Below are 19,331 nucleotides of genomic sequence, written 5' to 3' on the forward strand. Positions count from 1 at the left end.
CTGTTCTGCACCACCGAGTGGTTTGGAAAACAAACCCAAACAGTAAGTGGGCTGTCGATGCTAGGAAGCTGGGCTGGTCTTTGGTGTCACCATTATTTACGGGTAGATCTTCACAGAGCACCTTGTGTTTCTTGTCTCTGGGCTTCCTGCAAAGCTCTGCTGTGCTCACACACAGATTTGTCAAAAACCGAGTGCCACCAGCAGGGTTTTCTCATGGTGCTGAGGCCAAGTGAAGCTCAGGGCCAACAGATCAGTCTCTTCTAAGAACCTCTCAGCTCTGGCTTTGGGTTTCCCTTACTTTTTGTCCTTCAAGCCCCCTCTCAAACACCTGACACTGTTGAAACTGGAGGGAAGTTAAAAAAGTAGGCTCCTACTCCTTGGAATTAGTGATGTTTACTTGTTAGGTTTGATGGCTGACTTTGCATCCTGCAGCTGGTAAAATTCTCAGTGGAGTAACCAAACAAACCCTTCACAGTGGATTTTAAAGCCCTCAGAAAGGGTTCCCACAAGTGAAACCCTTTTACAGGCACTTCTCATGCGTAAGGGTAGCTGCAGGAGTGAGGTGGGTGCCCTGAACATGCTTGGTTGCGTCCTGCGGCATCACTGAGTGACGAGTTACTGAGGATTTGAGCTTTAGCATTATTTCTGTACCACAGCCTTAACTGTCATAGGATCATAGAATTATAGAATCCTAGGATCATGGAATGGTTTGGGTTGGAAGGGATCTTAAAGCCCATCCAGTTCCAACCCTCTGCTGTGGGCAGGGACACCTCCCACTGGATCAGGCTGCTGAAAGCCTCATCCAGCCTGGTCTTCCACCACTGCTCTGGGCAACCTGGGCCAGGGCCTCCCCACCCTCACAGGAACACGTTTCTTCCTAAGATCTCATCTAAATCTCCCCTGTTTCAGCTTCAAACCATTCCTTCTCATCCTGTCCCTGCACGATCTCTGTAGCTCAAGAGCTACTCTTGACTGAGATACAAAGAACGGATGCAGAGCCACGACAGAAAGGAGACAGTGGGGTCAGAGTTTCTTCTTTGTCCTCATGTTTACAAATGCATCACCGAAACAGGGAGAGGGATATTCATCTAAAACCTCTTGTCCTGTTCCAGCAGCTGTCTTTAACAAGGGCTGCTTCTGCTGCAGGAAGCTCCGAGATGTTTTGCAGAAGAGGTTGATCAAGTTCTTCATCGACCAGAGCAAGAAGGACCCTGAGAAATATGCCAAATTCTTTGAGGACTACGGGGTGTTCATGAGAGAGGGGATTGTCACGATAGCAGAGCAGGATGTCAAGGTACCAGGAGTTCTGAAACGCTGCAGCTCGTGGGGAGGATTACTGGCTTCTGCCGTGGCCTGGGATGAGGGGGGTTGCTGCTTCTCTGTCAATCTTACAGGCCGTAACTTGTGTCCCTGGCTCTAATGAGACCGCTTCAAGAAGTTCAATGAGATTCTCCAGTGCCCAAACTCCCACTCTTTCTGACTGAGTGCTGTTTCCCACTTACCTGGGGACACTGCAGAGTCTCTGTACCCACACGGTGTTGTGAGCCCTCCCTATGCGGTATGAACTACAGCAGGCAATAAAGTAGGGCTTTCCTTTGCTGCTGTCCTCTGCCTGCATTCACATTTCCAGGGGAGCTTGACCTACATCCTGTCTAGGTCACTTTTCTGCCTTCTTAATATCTGGAGCAGGAAAGGAGAGACTCTGAATCTCCTGAGCCTTTTTGGAAGGCTGCAAACAGGCCTGGATGCTACAGAGGGAATTCCTGGGGCTGGAAGTGGTCGGGTAGAGCTATGGTCGCTTGTTCTCAGCTCACAGGAGCACATTTCTTCCAGGAGGACATAGCAAAGTTGCTACGTTACGAATCGTCCGCCCTTCCTGCGGGCGAGCTGACCAGCCTGACCAACTACGCCTCCCGCATGAAGGCAGGGAGCAGAAACATCTACTACCTGTGTGCACCCAACCGGCACCTGGCCGAGCACTCCCCATACTTTGAGGCCATGAAGAAAAAGGACATGGAGGTGGGTGAGCGGTGTGCCCTGGCCTGGGGAACACCCTGAGCCACCGCATCCCACGGGCAGGGCTGACCTGGATGTGGGAGCTCAGCAGTGCCTGTGACAGACCCCGCTGCTCTGGTGTCTTTGCCCGGGCTCCCCTCTGGCTCCGCTCAGACTGGCTGCTGCGCTGTGAGGCCAGAAGGAGCTGGCACGCTGTGCAGGCGGGTTGACACTCATGCAGACATCTAGTTCTGATGTCTGTTCAGTACCTTCGCTGAACCCTAGAGCCTGAGAGCTGCTCTGCAGGGCTGGTGACGGTGTAACCTGTGTCCTCGAGGGACAGGTGGCTCTCTCGGCACTGGAGCTGGTGCTGGTTCTCCCTGTCCACAGGGCAGCAGGACTTGTTCAGCTGCAGACCTGCTGCCCACTGGAACAAAGCCCTTCAAGCGTTTGCTTTCATTCGGGGCCCCGAGCAATCGTCACCATGGGGTTGAACCTGCTGTTTTCCCTTGCGATGTTTTCGCTGTTTGGTGTGGAGTTGCCTTAGGAAGGAGGAGGTGCTGTTACATCCCAAACAATCTACTGTTGTCCCTTTTTTGGCCCAGGTCCTGTTCTGCTATGAGCAATTCGATGAGCTGACACTCTTGCACCTTCGGGAGTTTGATAAGAAGAAGCTGATCTCGGTGGAGACTGATATTGTTGTCGATCACTATAAGGAAGAGAAGTTTGAAGAGAGCCGCCCAGGTACTGTGAGGTCCCCCTGGCCCTTCCTGCTCGTGTGTCCTGCTGCCCTGTGCCTCCTCCAGCGCTCTTGCAGCTGCTGAGCACACGAGCAAGAGCTCTCCTCTCCATCCCACTATTCTCATGCTTTGAGGCAACTCATGGTTCTTGCAGATCCCCTTCATATCTGGAGTTTCCACGATTTGAGTTTTAACAACAGGCCCTGACAGAGGCAGGCGGGGTGCGCGCCTGCCCTCTCTGGGTATGGCGCGGACTGGGTTGAGGGCAGACACGTAGGTATGTGCGAAGTGGTGCTGCCTTCCCATTTCCACAAGAAAACATATAAATGGAAGCACGAAAGAAACTGAGCTCAGGAGTGCAGCTCCGTGTGCGTTGGCAGGTGATTGACGCATGCTCAGCTGTGCCCTCTCTCCCCTGCCAGCTACAGAACGTCTGACAGAGAAGGAGGCAGAAGATCTGATGGCCTGGATGAGAAATGCCCTGGGATCTCGAGTGACTGGCGTTAAGGTAGGTGTTCTGTGCCTGGGTAACTGAGGACAGGAGATCCACGGATCATAATCTAGGGAAAAAGAGGGTGGTTGATGGGGAATTGCTGCCACAGCTTTTTCTTTGGACCTTGAGAGAAATCTTTGTGCCTCCTTTCTGAAAATGGGGTGAAGGCATTGGTCATTTGGATGCTCTGTGTGGCAGTGGAAGAGCTTCATCTTGACATGTAGTGACTAAAGCCCGTTTTCTGAGTTCACACTCGGGTTAGCAGAAGAGGCGGTGACTGTCTTGCTGTGGACTAGAGAGGCTTACTAGCAAGGAGTGCTTTGGGTCCCGCTCTGAGCTACTGCTTGTGGACTGGTGGGACCGTTTGGGCCCCACCTTTCCTGTGGCGTTGGGACGAATCGTGCAGGGCTTGCTGTGGATCTGTGCTGAGGAGCCCCCGAGTCCCTGAGCATCCCTCACCTCTAACCCAGGTGCATTTTCCATCTCAGCACTGATTGGTGGTTTTGCCACAGGTGACCACGCGGCTGGACACTCACCCTGCCATGATCACTGTGCTCGAGATGGGTGCTGCCCGCCATTTTCTTCGCATGCAGCAGCTGGCCAAGACCCAAGAGGAGCGTGCCCAGCTCCTGCAGCCCACCCTGGAGATCAACACAGGGTGAGGAGGAGCAATACAGCTCTTGCAGCCAACCTTATTCTGGTTTGCATCCACAGCAGTGGGACCAGCAGGGAGAGGGAGGGGATTCTGCCCCTCTGCTCCGCTCTGGTGAAAGCCCACTTGAAGCCCTGTGTCCAGTTCTAGAGTCCTCAGCAAAGAAAGGACATGGAGCTGTTGGAGTGAGTCCAGAGGAGGCCACGGAGATGATCTCAGGGCTGGAGGACCTCCCTTGCAAGGCCATGCTGAGAGATTTGGGGTTGTTCAACTTGGAGAAGAGAAGGCTCTGGGGAGACCTTAGAGCAGCTTCCAGTACCGAAAGGGGCTCCAGGAAAGCTGTGGAGGGGCTCTTCATGAGAGACAGGATGAGGGAAATGGTTTTAAGCTGACAAAGGGGAGACTGAGATGAAATCTCGGGGAAAAGTATTTTGCTGTGAGGGTGGGGAGGCCCTGGCCCAGGTTGCCCAGAGCAGTGGTGGCTGCCCCATCCCTGGAGGTGATCAAGGCCAGGTTGGATGCGGCGTTGATCACCCTGATCCAATGGGAGGTGTCCCTGGTTCTGGATGGGCTTTGAGGTCCCTTCCACCCCAAACCATTCTGTGATTCTGTTATTGTATGATGAATACCAGTGCTAGGCCTGGGGCGCTGCCGCCTTCGTGGGGTGGAGGCAGAGAGAACGCGATGTCAGGCTCTCAGTTAGCAGAACCCTCCCCATTAGGCGCAGTGTACGCTACAGTGTCTCAATCCATGAGGCACAGTCCCATGTGAGCCACCCTCACACACCATGCCCAGCCCTTGGAGGACCCTGGGGCTTATGGGCATGGGATGGGAGAGAAAAGAGAAGAACAGGAGCAAGAAATTGAATCTGTTTGGACCTTTAGGTAGAACCTTTTCTGTCCTACCTTAGCTGCTCATTCTGGAAATAAATTTCTCATTGTGTCCAAAAATACCAAGTCTCAGCGTTGCTCTCTCTCGCTCTTACAGGCATGCTCTGATTAAGAAGCTTAATGAGATGAAGGACAGTCAGCCGGATCTGGCCCAGCTGTTGCTTGATCAGGTGAGAGCCAGGCCTTCTCCAGAAGCAGCGCTGTCCTCCGCAGAGCCTGCTGGCAGTCCGTGTGTGGCAGGGAGAAGGGTGGAGCCTTTGTAGTGGGCAGGAATCCCATCCTTCTGTGGTGTTTCTGGCACTTGTGGTTCATGTTTTTGCTTCTGGGTGGCCTAGAAGACATACTTTGGTCTCAGCACACAAGTCCTGAACAGCAACATTCGCTTCCTCCCCTGCTCTCCTCCAGCTCTCACTGCTTATTTAATGCTTTCTTCTCTGTTTCAGATTTATGAAAATGCCATGATAGCAGCAGGACTGAACGAGGACCCCAGGCCAATGGTGAGCCGGCTGAATGAACTCCTCACCAAAATCCTGGAGAGAAACTGAGCCCGCGGGGACTGAAGGATGAACTCTGTGCCGATATCTCCTCGAGCGCAGTCCCTCTGTGCAGCGAGGTGCTCACGTGGCAGAGGGCCTGCGGAACGCAGGGAACTTCACCCCTCGCTGCACAGGGAGGAGCCAGTTGCAATTATTAGATCATGTCATCAGCTTGTTCAGAGTGCCACATTCTCAGGGGGAACGAAGTCCAAGGGTTGCTGCTAAAACAATGTGCCCAAATTTCTGATGCAAGCCTGAAGAGCCTCATTTTGTACCGTTTCTAGAAATAGCCTTTCCCCTAACAGGTGTTGGCAGCAAGATTCCCAGTTAGGTCTGCGAATACACCCCCCATCCTGGAGTGCCTGGGTGCCGTCGAGCTCTAAACGAGCACTGACACAATTAATTAATTTGGTAAGAAGCCTTCACCCCTACCGAACAGGAGGAGTTTGTGGGTGTGGGGACAGACTGCTGCCATTAGCGCACACAGATACCATTGGTGGGACACATCAGTACAATCCCATGGCAGAAAAGGTCACCAAGCTGTTGGATATTGAGTTCCCCTTGGTCTTGCTGTGGAGAAAGGGAAGTAGCTGGGAAACGGCTTTCCAGAGTGTGGCTTTCTGGAGAGTCTCCAGGGGCTTTCCCTCTTCTGCAGGATAAAGCTGTGTGTTTAGCTGATCTGTATTTATGGTAAATAAACTCCTCTTCTTTTCCAGACCCCTCCACTCTTCTCTTCCCCTTATTTTGTTGGTCTTTGTTTCTTTCGGATGATGTTTTTTTGGTTCTTCTCTCTTCAGATGCTTCTTGGTTCTTCAGAGCATCAAGCACTGGATGGGTGGGAAGAGAGGGCTGTTGAAACCACAGTAGGAAGACAGGAGGGTCTGCAGCTCTGGACCCTGTTAGACTTGTCTGAAAACGGAGTTTAGCCCTTTGAATCCTTTCTAAGAAGCAACGGCTCTTCCAACAGGAGAGGCCTTTGTAACAGAAAATACAATACTAGATTTCCCCCTGTGGTTTATACCATGCAAACTGGTTTACAAGAACAACTCCTGCTCAGTGGGGGCTCTGAGCCAGCTGCGATGGTGGTTTAGCTTATCTTTAAATTGCCAGGTCAAGATTCTAGACCTGGATTTGGTTAACAGTTTAGATGCTCTGCTGGCTCCAGCTCTTTCCCCGAACACTCTGAGCTCTGATGAGCTACAGGAAGCCTGGCGGTGCGAAGGGGAATGAGAAGGGTCTGCTGCTTGGGCTGCCATTTCAGAGGTTTTATTAACATCACCTACATTTCGTTTTTATTCAGATGCAGAAGTGGAGCTAATGTGACAGTCTAGGGGGTGTTGAGAAGAATAAGGAGCCACCTGCATCCCTAGGGTAGGGTCACCTAGTGGGCGCTGAGAGGGGCTGGAAGTTGCCTTTGGGTGTCATTCCTGATCTGAAGCTGGGTGCCCGTCTATAAAATCTGATGCAGTGAGAAGCTGAGCATTCTTGCTCTGAGAGGGCCAGGAACTGTCTGACATGTCTCTAATCTTTCCAGTCCTGGGAATCCTCAGGAATCCCAGCAGCCCTCGAGGTGCTATTTTTTTTTTTGCCAGGAGAGATCTGTAGCTAAAAGACCAAATAAGGTTTCAGTTAGTGGAATACAAATCTGCCCTTTGTCATCAAATGAGAGGTGTGATCTCTTCTCCCAAGTAACAAGGGATAAGATGAGAGGAAATGGCCTCAAATTGCTCCAGGGATGGTTTAGATTAGGAAAAATGTGTTCACTGACAGAGTGGTGAAGCCCTGGCAGAGGCTGCCCAGGGCAGTGGGGGTCTCCATTGCTGGAGGGGTTCAACAAACGGGACATGGTTTAGCCGGCACAGCGGGGTTGGGCCGAGGGTTGGACTGGATGAGCTGAGACGTCTTTTCCAACCTTAATGATTCTGGGATTGTATGAAATGAGCAGTGTAACGGCTGAGTTGTTTCAAGTGTGATGGTAAAAGGGAGGCGTGGAAAGTTGGTTAGAGCCTGATTTTTCACTTCTATACCACCTTAGAACATGCTGTGCAAAGAGGGGAACCTCATATGGATCTTATATAAGATTTCAGTGCTCTTTATAGTGGTGAAGCTGCAGTTGTGGTCTCCAGCTCCCGTACTTTCCAGCTCTCATCCTCTCCATTCAGATACTATATTACTCATCCTCAAAAGCGTTGTATCACCAACCATTTTCGATCCAGCTTGTTCTCTGCCTGCAGCAAGAATAGTGCCCCCTGATTTTTGTAGCATGTTAAGGTGAACCAAGAGTTTCAGGAACATGAAATGTGTGGGACTGGCACTGTGCAGTGCCCAGCATGGGCTACGTGAGTCCTCTGCTTCTGCATTTGCTCTACCAGATTTCCATATTTCCCACTGGGATGGAATTAGGGATCTCCAACCTGGAAGAATCTCGTGGAGCTTATTTGGTTTCCTGGCTGGAAGCAATGCTGAACCCTGCTTTGTGCAGAAAATTGATCTGTTTGGTTTGATTTTTACTGCTGCCTCTCTCTTTGTTGGTGGTGTTTGGGTCAGATTTTTTTTTTTTCAGAAATGACTTTGAGCATGGGTTGGGTTTTTTTCTACAAGATAAACTTCATGTGCTTTATTGTTGATAAAGAGTGTGTCCGTCTCTCTCGCTCTGCCCAGGCTCATCAGCCGTGGAGTCAAACCTGTATCCTCCAGGGCAGGAGATGGAAAATATTTATAGGCAGTGAAATCCATTTCAAAAGGACATTCCTGAGACCTCGTGCTTTTAAACTTGGCCAGAAGCCCTCTCGCATCTGGCTCAGGACCACGAAACTGGACCGGCCCATAAAGTACTTTGCTGGGCCAGATTGAGAACAGAGCTTTTTCTCATCCAGGTTTCCTGCTGAGACTATCGAGGGTGTCTTGGGCAGGCTCCAGAACTATGATTTATGGACAAACCGCAGGCCAGGAATCTGCAATCTAAGCTCCTTGAGCAGCAACTGTTTAAAACATTATGGGAAGAAATGGCCACTGTTTCCAAAAGAAGAAGACTTGGGAGCCATTAATAATGTTTAGCACTTCTGTAGTGCTTCACAACTGTAATGAATCCTCCCTCTCTCCTGTGAAGTAAGTCAGGATTATTCCTACTCTACAAATAAGGTCTGCGTGGAGCTTCAATGAATTTCCCTAGGAAACACGGTGAATCTGGATTCAAGAATCCCAGCACAAGTGAAACAAGCCTCATCCAGGATCCAGAGGCACAGAGACAAATACCTGCTGCGTTTGAATGAGGCAATCAACACAAATGTAACAGCAGCTTCGAAAACCTCTCTGCCCAAAACCCAGTTCACTTGGAATCTCTTCCCAGGACAGTTCGGGGTCTGCCCAAACATTATCTGGTGACATCATGTGCTTTGCTAGGAAGCGCCAGGTTCAAGAATTCCTGGGATTTCAGACCTGGAAGCTTGGCTGCTTACGGGAATGATCCCATACAAAGTCCTTTCCAGCTGGTTGTCTCCTCTTTTGCTTGGGAAGAAGAGGATGGCATGGTAAAATCTGCCTTGCTGTCTTTCTCGGCCCAGAGCGGCTCACTCCTGGTGCTCCTAGAGGGGGGGACTGAACATGAGGTTTCCTTTTCTTGCAGCAGCAGGAAGCTTTCCTTCCAGAAAAAAATAAAAAGAAAAAATCACTTGTTCTTTCTCTGCAATTGGAATCATCTTTTGATTCTCCTTTACACTTAACTCCCATCTTCTCTAGATCATGTAGTGGCTGATGGTTCCAACAAGGTCCAGGCCAGGAGGTCAGCGTGCCTGCCTGGACAGTCATTTCTAACTAGAATTTTATCTCAAATCCCAAGCCCTTTCCCACTGCACTGGGAACAGCCTGGAATGTGAAGAGGTGGGAATGGGTAAAGAAGTCTGCCACTGGTCTTGGTTGAGAGGGAATGGTTGGCGGGAGTGCAAGGAGCAAAGTACATAGGTTTGTAAGGACTCCTGATCACCTTGTTGCTGTTGGATCTATGTACAGCAGCAGGAAGGTTGAAAAATGGGTCATAGAAGAAGTTTCCTTGTCTTTTTAAATCTAGATGGCAAAATGAATTGTTAAACGCAGCTGTCCAACGTTATTCCGATGTCAAGACATGATCTGCAAAGGATTTGGGGTCAGGGAGCAGTAGTTAACAAGGCAGCAGTCTGTGAAACCAAGCAAAGCCTGGTTCTCCTTTGGCAGCCCCAGTAGATCAGGGGCAACTGGGGTTAAAACCTGATCCAGAAGCAAATCAGTAAGTGAACCCTTCATGGGACTGTCCAGATTAAATCCATAGAAACTTGGGAAGTTACAGCAGTGAAAAGAGGCAAAGGGAGATGCAACTTGAATTCTGTTTTGCTATTGTATCTCGGTCACCAGACTTGTTCTCGCCCAAGTAGTTTAGGAGTTATTTTACAAAGCAAGTGTTCTCCGTTAGCTTGCAGTGTGCTGCAAGGAACCAAAGGGTACAGAGTTTTGTTTTTAGTTGGGCACTGCATTTTTTAATGTGTTTAGAGATTCTTAGCTTGTCTTTAATGCCCAGTGCTCTTGCTGAACAATGGTGACTCTTCTTGGAAATCATGTTTGATTTCACCTCCTAGGAGAACAAGACGAACTTTGGTTTGTAACAATTTAATTCGATGTGCACACTCCCTCATTGGAGCTGTGTCACTTGCTGATCAGAAACACGCATCTTTTCCCAGCAGGCTTTGCAAGAGGACATGCATATGATGGCTTGTGCTGTCCCAAAATTCACACTCTAGAGAAAAAAAAAAAAACAACAAACCAAACCAGCTCTTGAGGAAAATGCTGCACTGTTGCTTGTTTTGTCCTTTCAAGAGACTGGAGGTGCTCTGACATCCAGCATGGCTGAAGTCTATGAGAAGGGCAGGTGAACACAATAAACTAGCACAAAACCTACTCGTTGGAATTGGCCCTGCAGCTGCTTCTCTAATCACCGCTGACATGGATTGAATCAACTTGTAGCAAAAGCTTTAAAAAGCTGATCTAGAGCAGCCAAGGAGCCACTGTTACAAGTCGTAACAGAGCTCAGTGATCTGCCCACCAGACTCAGCAGAGATAAAGTGGAACACAGATTGAGAGACATGCTGACTGCAGGACACTGGGGACAAATATGTGTATATAATAGATAAACAGATTTTCTATAAATACCATTGCACAGCAAATTCACGCAGTTATCTAAAAAATATTTTTATACTGGCAGTAGTGGCCACAAGTTCCACAACCATCGTTTTCTGCAGAGACAGCTCAAACCTGAAATCTGACAGAACGGGTCCAGAGGAGGCTACAAGGATGATCTAAGGCTGGAGCACCTCCCGTATGAGGACAGGCTGAGAGAGTTGGGGTGTTCAGCCTGGAGAAGAGAAGGGTCTGAGAAGACCTTACAGCGACCTTCCAGTACCTGAAGGGGCTACAGGAAAGCTGGAGAGGGGCTGTTCACAAAGGCTTGTGGTGATAGGATGAAGGGGAATGGATATAAACTGGAGAGGGGCAGATTTAGACTGAACATAAGGAATAATTTCTTCACAATGTGAGTGGTGAGGCCCTGGAACAGGTTGCCCAGAGCAGTGGTGGCTGCCCCATCCCTGGAGGTGTTCAAGGCCAGGTTGGATGGGGCTTTGAGCCCCTGATCCAGTGGGAGATGTCCCTGCCTGTGGCAGAGGTTGGAACTGGATGGACTTTGAGGTCCTTTCCAACCCAAACTATTCTATGATTCTATGTATTGAAAGCGTTGCTGTTTCAGGAACCTGCCTGCACCTACACAGCTGTAATTCAGGGAGGAGCAGTAGGATGCATTAATTAAGACAGGATTTTCATACTGGGGCCTGAAGCACTGAGGCTGACTGCAGTCCAGAACAAGGGACAAGGGGCACAAACTGGAAAAAACTCTCTCCTGTGAGGGTGCTGGAGTGAGCTGCCCAGGGAAGGTGTGCAGTGTCCTTCTCCAGAGAGATCCAAACCTGCCTGAATGCATTCCTGTGCACTCTGCTGCAGTGACCTTGCTTTGGGAGGGATGGACTGGATGAGCTCCACAGGGCCCTTCCCACCCTGACAGTTTTGAGATTCTGCAATTTTAAATGCTAGTTCTGCTCTCAGGAACTGGTGAGATCTGTTTCTCTCCCTATTTATGTTTCTCTACATAGGAGTATTTCATAGAATAATGGAATGGTTTCGGTTGGAAGGGACCTCAAAGCCCATCCAGTCCCACCCCCTGCCATGGGCAGGGACACCTCCCACTGGATCAGGGGCTCCAAGCCCCATCCAACCTGGCCTTGAACACCTCCAGAAATGGGGCAGCCACCACTGCTCTGGGCAGCCTGGGCCAGGGCCTCCCCACCCTCATAGCAAAACATTTCTTCCCAAGATCTCATCTCCATCTCCATCTCCCCTCTTTTGGCTCAAAGAGCTTTGATAGATTCCAGTCCTTTAAAACACGCTGTGCTGTGTGCATTCCTCCTTTCTTCGTCCAATAATAGAATCATGGAACGGCTTGGAAGGGACCTTGCTGGCTTTTCATCGTTCCTGCAGTCCTTAGCCCGTGCATCTTCTGTCCTTCACTGAAAACACATTGAAGTGAATGATCAAATCATGCAATGATTTGGGTTGGAAGGGACCTTAAAGCCCATACAGTTCCACCCCCTGCCATGAGCAGGGACACCTCCCACTGGATCAGGGCAATCAAAGCCCCATCCAACCTGGCCTTGAACACCTCCAGGGATGGGGCAGCCACCACTGTTCTGGGCAACCTCAGGGCCTCCTCACCCTCACAGCAAAACATTTCTCCCTAGGATTTCATCTCAATATCCCCTCTTTTGGCTTAAAGAGCTTTGGTAGACCTTACAAACACACTATGCTGTGCTGTGAATGTTCCTCCTTTCCTGGTCCAATCATAGAATCATGGAATAGTTTGGAAGAGACTTTGTTGGCTTTTCATCCTTGTTGCAGTCCTTACACTGTGCATAGAATCACAGAATCACCAGGTTGGAAAAGACCTCTTGGATCATCGAGTCCAACCATCCCTATCTGCCACTGAACCATGTCCCTGAGCACCTCATCTACCCCTCTTTTAAACACCTCCAGGGATGGGGACTCCACCACCTCCCTGGGCAGCTGTTCCAGTGCCCGATGACCTTTGCTGTGAAAAATTTTTTCCCGATATCCAGTCTGACCCTCCCCTGGTGCAGCTTGAGGCCATTCCCTCTTGTCCTGTCCCCTGTCACTGGGGAGAAGAGCCCAGCTCCCTCCTCTCCACAACCTCCTTTCAGGCAGTTGTAGAGAGCAATTAGGTCTCCCCTCAGCCTCCTCTTCTCCAGGCTAAACAACCCCAGGGCCCTCAGCCGCCTCTCGTAAGACTTGTTCTCCAGCCCCTTCCCCAGCTTTGTTGCTCTCCTCTGGACATGCTCCAAGAGCGTGGAATCATAGAATGCTTTGGTTGGGAAGGGACCTCACAGCCCATCCATTCCACCCCCTGCCATGGGACACTTCCCGCTGGATCACAGGCTCCAACCCCTCAGCGCTGGATCACCGCCCCCCCCCCCCCCGCTCACTCCAGACGCCCTCGTAGGCGGGGCTGATGGGCGGAGCTCTGTGCGCATGCGCACACGCGGCTGCGCGGGATCCCGGGCTGTGGTGCGCGCGCGCGGCGCCGCTTCAAGGCGGGGGGGGGGAGGGGGCGGCGCGCGCTGAGCCCATTGTGGTTCCCCCCCCGCCTCGCGGCGTTGGTGTGGGGGGCGCGCGCGCGAGGAGCGGCGTGTGCGGCAGCCGAGAGGTCAGCGCGGGGCGAGAGGGAGGGAAGGAGAGAGCGAGGGAGGGAGGGAGAGAGAGAGCGCGCGCGGAGACGGTGACGTCATCACGCTGAGGCGGCCGGCGGGGGCGGAGCGTGCGTGGTGACGTCACGGCGCAGCCTACCTGATGGCAAGGGGGCGTGGAAGCGAGGGTGGTGACGTCATCGCTGCGCCTTCGCGCGCGCGGCGCCACCTGGCGGCGGGGGGGAGAAGGGGTGTGACGTCAGCGGAGTGACGTCACGAGGCCCGGGGTCCGTCATGAGGCCCGAACGGCACCATCGAGGCCGGGAGCGATGACCGGGCCCCGCTGATGCAGCCACGGGGGAGCCGGGGGGGCTCGGTGTGAGCCCATAGCATGTGCTCACAGCCCAGAACCAGCCGTGTCCTGGGCTGGAGCCGCAGCTGAGGGGCCAGCAGGGCCAGGGAGGGGTTCTTCCCCTCCGCTCTGGGGAGACCCCACCTGGAGCCCTGCGTCCAGTTCTGGAGTCCTCAGCACAGGAAGGACATGAAGCTGTTGGAGCGAGTCCAGAGGAGGCCACAGAGATGATGTGAGGGTTGGAGCACCTCCTGTACGAGGACAGGCTGAGAGTTGAGGTTGTTCAGCCTGGAGAAGAGAAGGGGAGACCTTAGAGTGTCTTCCAGTACTGAAAAGGGCTCCAGGAAAGCTAGGGAGGGGCACTTGATCAGGGATAGGGTGAGGGAAATGGTTTTCAGTTGAAAGAGGAAAGATTGAGATGAGATCTTAGGGAGAAATGTTTTGCTGTGAGGGTGGGGAGGCCCTGGCCCAGGTTGCCCAGAGCAGTGGTGGCTGCCCCATCCCTGGAGGGGTTCAAGGCCAGGTTGGATGGGGCTTGGAGCCCCTGATCCAGTGGGAGGTGTCCCTGCCCATGGCAAGTCCCTTCCAACCCAAACCAGTCTGTGATTCTGTGGTGAGGGTGTCAGGGTTAACACATTCACTGACTACTAGGAAGAGTCATTAAAAACTTTGTTTCATGCATCCGGTCTCACAGCACACTTTCTTCAAGCTATGTTATCAAGGAAAGCAGTTCTGAGGGGTCTGCAGCCGCTCAGAAACAATGTGAATTTTGTCTTTCTCTTGCAGGCTTAGGGGCAGAGGAACAGCTCATTGACCTGCCTTGAGGGGAACCCACAGTGTCAGCTGCGTTACTGACAGCACTTTGTCCCTGGTCCTGCAGAGACACAGGTACTTCTTTTAACCATATGGGGTTTAAATAAAGCCAAAATCATGTGTTCCCTGAGCAAAAACTTACATTGTCTGTACTAAATAGTCTGACTTTGGTAAAACCCAGAGGCGGTAGCATTGACTGATGCTCAGCCTGTTGGCTTTTGCATTCAGAAATCCCAGGCTGGGTGCGATCACTGCTGTAACTACAAGAAAAGACTGTTATGGGGCTGGCTTTCTGATCTACTTAAAATCCCATTCTTCATCTCCCTCCTAGTCCCTCCTCTTCCCTTTGATTTTGTTGTTTGGATTAAAACAGTTTTTCTGCCTAGCCAGAATTCATTTTATTGCTTTGCGCTATACAGATGTGTCAGGAGCAGACTGGAAACAGAAACAGAATTTTTGAGCATTTGCTTTACCCACTGGATCAATTTTTGTTACAGGTTTTTTTCCAAAGAAACTGTCAAATGGTAGAAAATAGCAATTTAAACAGGATGTTTGACATGTTATTTTATGGTGGTGAAACTGAAACCGTGCTTCAGGGTCCTCGGTTGAATTCAGGGCCCTTGTCCAGAGTTTCTAGAAAGAATTTTCCTGAATGCTGAGGACAGAGAGGTTTGCGTCACTGGCTGAGACCTGAGCTGTTGCTGTTATTGTCATCGTTGGTGGCAGACAGACATTTATGCATCCCTGAGATCATTGGTATGAGACCAGGGTTTCCCAGAGCACTCAAGCAAGTCTATAAGTAATGATACGTATGGGTATCAAGAAGATGAAGGAATGAAGTTAATGAAATCTGAATAGGCAGAAATTTAAAAATGTGTTTTCAGAACAGTAAGCTAAGCCTGTTTGTGATGGAGTGTGGAGGACAGATTTGATAGCATGGCAACATCATAGAGCAATGTATCCGCAAAACAGCATGTTGTGTTTTTTTACTGTGGGTCTTATGTGTGATCTTAGCTAAGAAGAGAGCAAGTTATTCCTCATTATAAGTTAATGAGATGTTAGCGTAGAAGATATATTATTAGATGACATGTAGAAATCCATGATGAGTTTGGCCACCTTTTCAAAGCAAGTGTCTTTCTAGTTTAGAGAATGTAGGGAAATCAAGATGCTGTGTTGCATCTCACTTTATATTTGTCTTTTGTGAGGATAAGCTTTAACACAATCACGAATCAGGAGCTACACTTTATGGTAAAAATGGCATCAGTAGAACTTAAATTGTTTTAAGTGAACATGCCCTTTAGAATAATGGTGTCTTCTTTTTTATTTCTCTTTATAGTCTCTTTTTCATTACATATTCAGTTCATTTTCTTGAAACAACCATCCATAACATTGATTACTCCATTCTCATTCTACAAAATGATAGAGTTGTCTGACATGGTCAAACTTATCCATACCAGAGTGGAGTCGAACCCCAGCGATACGGTCACAGTGTGGTCGGTGTGGAAGGGCGATGGGCTGGGTTGAATTTGCACTGGGTGCTGGAAAGGCAGGTTGAAAGGTACCGTTCCTGAGCTGGTGGTTTGTGTCGCTCCTAACTCATTTCCTATGCCTAAATAACAGGAAAACAAGATAGGCAGAGAGCTGATTTCTGTGGGATGGCATTGGAAACATATGTTCTCGCTGACTGCTGTGTGCAGTTGCATTTTGAAACGTATCTGGCTGCATTTAATGATTTTAAATATGTTGTATTGACTTTGTATTATTTTAATTAATAATTTTGTCCCCTGATACTTCTTTAATGGTTTACAAAAGCATTACACCTCTGTTAACACCCAGAGCTCTCATTAAAAAGGTATTAACTTAACATAGGAGATTATGGTTTTCATAACACTATGTTGATTGGTGTTTTATTATCCTTCTTTTTTCATCAATTCCCATGTATGCCATTCTTTAACAGCTTGGCGTTGGTCTCGGTCTGAAAGGTGGGTGTTTCCTTCCCTGATTGTCCTTTTTTAAAAATCACAGTGACTGCTGCTTGCACATGATCTGATTCTGTTGGCAGAAATACCTTCAGTTGCTGCTGTTCAGTGTGCTTTGGATTGTTGTTGAAATGGGCTGCTTTCATCAACGTCGTGGGATGGATTTTATAAGAATATTCAGTATTGTCAGTAATAACAGCTCTACAGTTTGTTTTATATTGATCTAGTGGCCTCACTAGGTTTTCTTTTTGGTTTTGATGTACATCAGAAAGATCTTTTTGAAATTCTTCAATTTTTCTGACCAGAAAACGAATCTTGTGTAATTTGACCTCTTGCTCATGCTAATACAATTTATTGTTTTGTACTATCCAATTCCTTCACCATGATGTTATTTTACATATTTACTTTTATTATTACTCTGATTACTTTTCTGAAAGCTAAGTTAGGTTTTGGCAAGCATTGATCTCTTTATTGCTTCCTGGGGCCTTTGCTGAAATGTTTTTATTCACTTCTCAGTTGTATCTTTCTGTTCAAATTAATAGCTTGTTGTTGTTTCCAGTCCAATCAAATAAGCATTTTTTAAACACCAGCGGTACGTCTTTGTGATTTGTGTGCTGCTGTGTTTGCATACAAGCCATGAGCATTTGCACCTGAGTGACCGTTAGGTTATATTTTTATATTCACTTCCCCTTTATCCTTCCAGAGGAGCTATAGACTAAAACCATCCCATTTTGGTGAAGTAAGGTTAGTTTCTACAATGTCTGAAAGGCAGAGGGGCATTTGGTTTTGTAAGTAGTGATTTCCAATTCGTGTCTGGAATGTGACGGATCTTTTGGTGGCCATGAACTGCTCTGCCATGTGTATGAGGTGCTAGCAGGAGAGATGTAGCCGCGGAAAGAAATGGGAGTGTTGTGCTCTGGCAGGATAGCAGGTAAGAGCAGTGGGCAGTGCCAGGTAGGCATTGCTACTGATCATCGCTAAGATTGTTTGTTAGAATCTGGTGATTATTTTCCTAGCTATCATTTCCTTTCTTGTATAGATTCAAGTTGATTTGTAATTTCCTATATTTCCATTTGTTATCCTTTTCAGGCACAGGAAAGCTGGCAGAGACCAGGACAAGAGGGTTGGTACCTGACTTTGAATTCCCCTTCTGCACTTAATTTATTCTTTCCCCACAGAACAAACCCTGCTCTGCTCAGTGTTAATATATTTGCACTTCTGCAAACACGGAGACCCTGCACTGTACAGCTCAGGTGTGTCTCCGTAGCACAGTGTCAGTGAAAAAGGTGTTGGTTAGTGCAGGAACCTGGAGAGAATAGGATGCAGTGAAGGGAGTCCGTAAGTGTATGCAGGATAATATGCTTTTCCAGAAGTTCCACTGTTCACATTTAAGTTCTTCATCAGGAACCTGTCAGAAGACTTCTTGTTACAGGATTTGGTTGGGAAGAATCCCTAGGGAATGGCCTTCTGGTGTGGTTTCCAGAACAAGTGCTACAGAAATTCTTTCCCTGTGCAGTATTTGGACTGGCTTGATTGAACATCTTGCCACCAACCTTCAGATCTTCAAGCTGCGGCTCTCAAAGAATGAGAAGGGGAGGGGGCAATAAAACTTTCAGGATGCATCCCATCACCCTGTCTTCTATCAGTGTGCTGTAATTAGCAGCCTAGGTTCCTGCCCACTGTGGCAATTAACTAATTTCTTAAGACTGAAGCAATATTGGTCACTTTGATCCCATTTTTTAAAGTTCTGGCCAGCCTTATAGGACTGTCAGGACCACTCCCATGCTGATTTGCTGGTGGAGGGAGTCAGAGGAGGTGCTCCTGCCGAGAATGGTGCCACCCTTCCTGTGGAGCGGAGATGCCTGCTGCAGGCTCAGCACCGCATCTTCCTCCAGCTGGTTAGGAATGAAGCTGCCAGTGCTGCTGTTTCATGGGGAATTGGAGGGAGAGGATCAGTCTTGGGACTTTGTGGATTGCTTTCTAGTGTTAAATAGTCCCATTGTCCCTGGTATTTCTTGTGAAACCCAGGAAGTTGCTTCCAAGGGAGCACAGCCCTTTCCTTTCTGAAGGCACAGATTCAGGACTTGTACTGAGGAACCACTAAGGAGATCAGAGGGGAGAAGGTGCCTACTGGGTACAAGTTGTTGAGGTCACATTCTATCCACACTGATGACACATTCCTGGGGGCTGGAAAGGGCAGGAGAATCGTTCCTGGAACAAGTAGTTTAAAGTGATGAGTGAGCAGGATGTTAAATATTTGAGAGCTCAGAGAGAAGGTGTCAGGTGTTTGGGGGGCTGGTAGAAATACGCTTTCAGGTAGAAATACGCTTTCAGTTGTTAGAAGAGAAGCTTTTCTGAAAGGTGAGAGGGTAGCAGATGTTTTGTCTGTTGTTTTTTTTTTAAGAAGGATTCTGTGATTGAACTAAGTGATTAGAAGGCAGTAAGTCTTGTATAAGTACCTATAAAACTGCTTGAAATGATCATCAAGTTCTTTGTAGATGTCTGACATTATATATTTTTATCCTGGTAGTGTCCTACCAACATGGAAGCCTCGTTTCACCAATAGACTCTCTCAGTGGTCTCATGGAGGGGTTTGAATTTGTTGACAAATAAGGAAATAAAGAGTGGATAACTGTGTACCTTGCTCATAAATCCTTTGAAAAGAGGAGAGAGGTAAAGAATTGTTGTGAGTGGTAAATGATCTGAGAGAGGAAGCTGGCTGAAAGGTAGCAAGGATTTTTTTTTAATCCACCTTGGGGTGTACCTGGTCATCCCACTGGGCAGGGATGTGGCTTTTTCAGCTCAGCTGAGAGCAGAGGTGGTTCCAGCAGGCTCCCAGCTGCATTTAACACAGTAGATCATGAACTTCAGTGGGGATGGGTGTGAAGTAGAGTGTGGAAATGGAAAAAGAGATAAATCATATGGAACACCTTCATGGTTCCAGATACTGAAAGAGCCTTGGGCATCTCTGGTCAGGTAAAACCTTTGCTTACCAAGCAGGTGCTTTCAGAACAAAGCAAAAAAGATGCGAGGAGCTGCGAGGCCCTGGTGGGAAGGAGTGGGACCAATATAAAACCGCCAGCAGTCCCAGCAGTCCGCTGTCTGC

General features: G+C 49.0%; 2 protein-coding genes across 4 annotated transcripts in view; both read left to right on the plus strand.

Moving 5' to 3' along the window:
• TRAP1 (TNF receptor associated protein 1) overlaps positions 1-6,021 on the plus strand; it is a 29,440-nt gene extending 23,419 nt beyond the window's left edge. The window contains exons 12-18 of the mRNA XM_054080800.1: positions 1,147-1,294; positions 1,834-2,019; positions 2,601-2,739; positions 3,158-3,243; positions 3,741-3,886; positions 4,868-4,940; positions 5,214-6,021. Coding sequence (XP_053936775.1) covers positions 1,147-1,294; positions 1,834-2,019; positions 2,601-2,739; positions 3,158-3,243; positions 3,741-3,886; positions 4,868-4,940; positions 5,214-5,315 — 880 coding nt within the window. The 3' untranslated portion in view covers positions 5,316-6,021. The remainder of the gene's footprint in view (positions 1-1,146; positions 1,295-1,833; positions 2,020-2,600; positions 2,740-3,157; positions 3,244-3,740; positions 3,887-4,867; positions 4,941-5,213) is intronic.
• Positions 6,022-12,943: 6,922 nt separating this feature from the next.
• Positions 12,944-19,331, plus strand: part of SLX4 (SLX4 structure-specific endonuclease subunit) — a 33,418-nt gene continuing 27,030 nt past the window's right edge. Inside the window, exons 1-4 of one of the 3 annotated variants that reach the window (XM_054080732.1) lie at positions 12,944-13,101; positions 14,220-14,321; positions 16,204-16,228; positions 17,315-17,348. The gene's annotated coding sequence lies outside the window, so the exon portion shown is untranslated. The remainder of the gene's footprint in view (positions 13,102-14,219; positions 14,322-16,203; positions 16,229-17,314; positions 17,349-19,331) is intronic. The other 2 variants (XM_054080730.1, XM_054080731.1) reach the window with 2 other exon arrangements.

This window comes from Cuculus canorus, chromosome 15 (genome assembly GCF_017976375.1).
Source record: "Cuculus canorus isolate bCucCan1 chromosome 15, bCucCan1.pri, whole genome shotgun sequence".
NCBI lineage: Eukaryota > Metazoa > Chordata > Aves > Cuculiformes > Cuculidae > Cuculus > Cuculus canorus.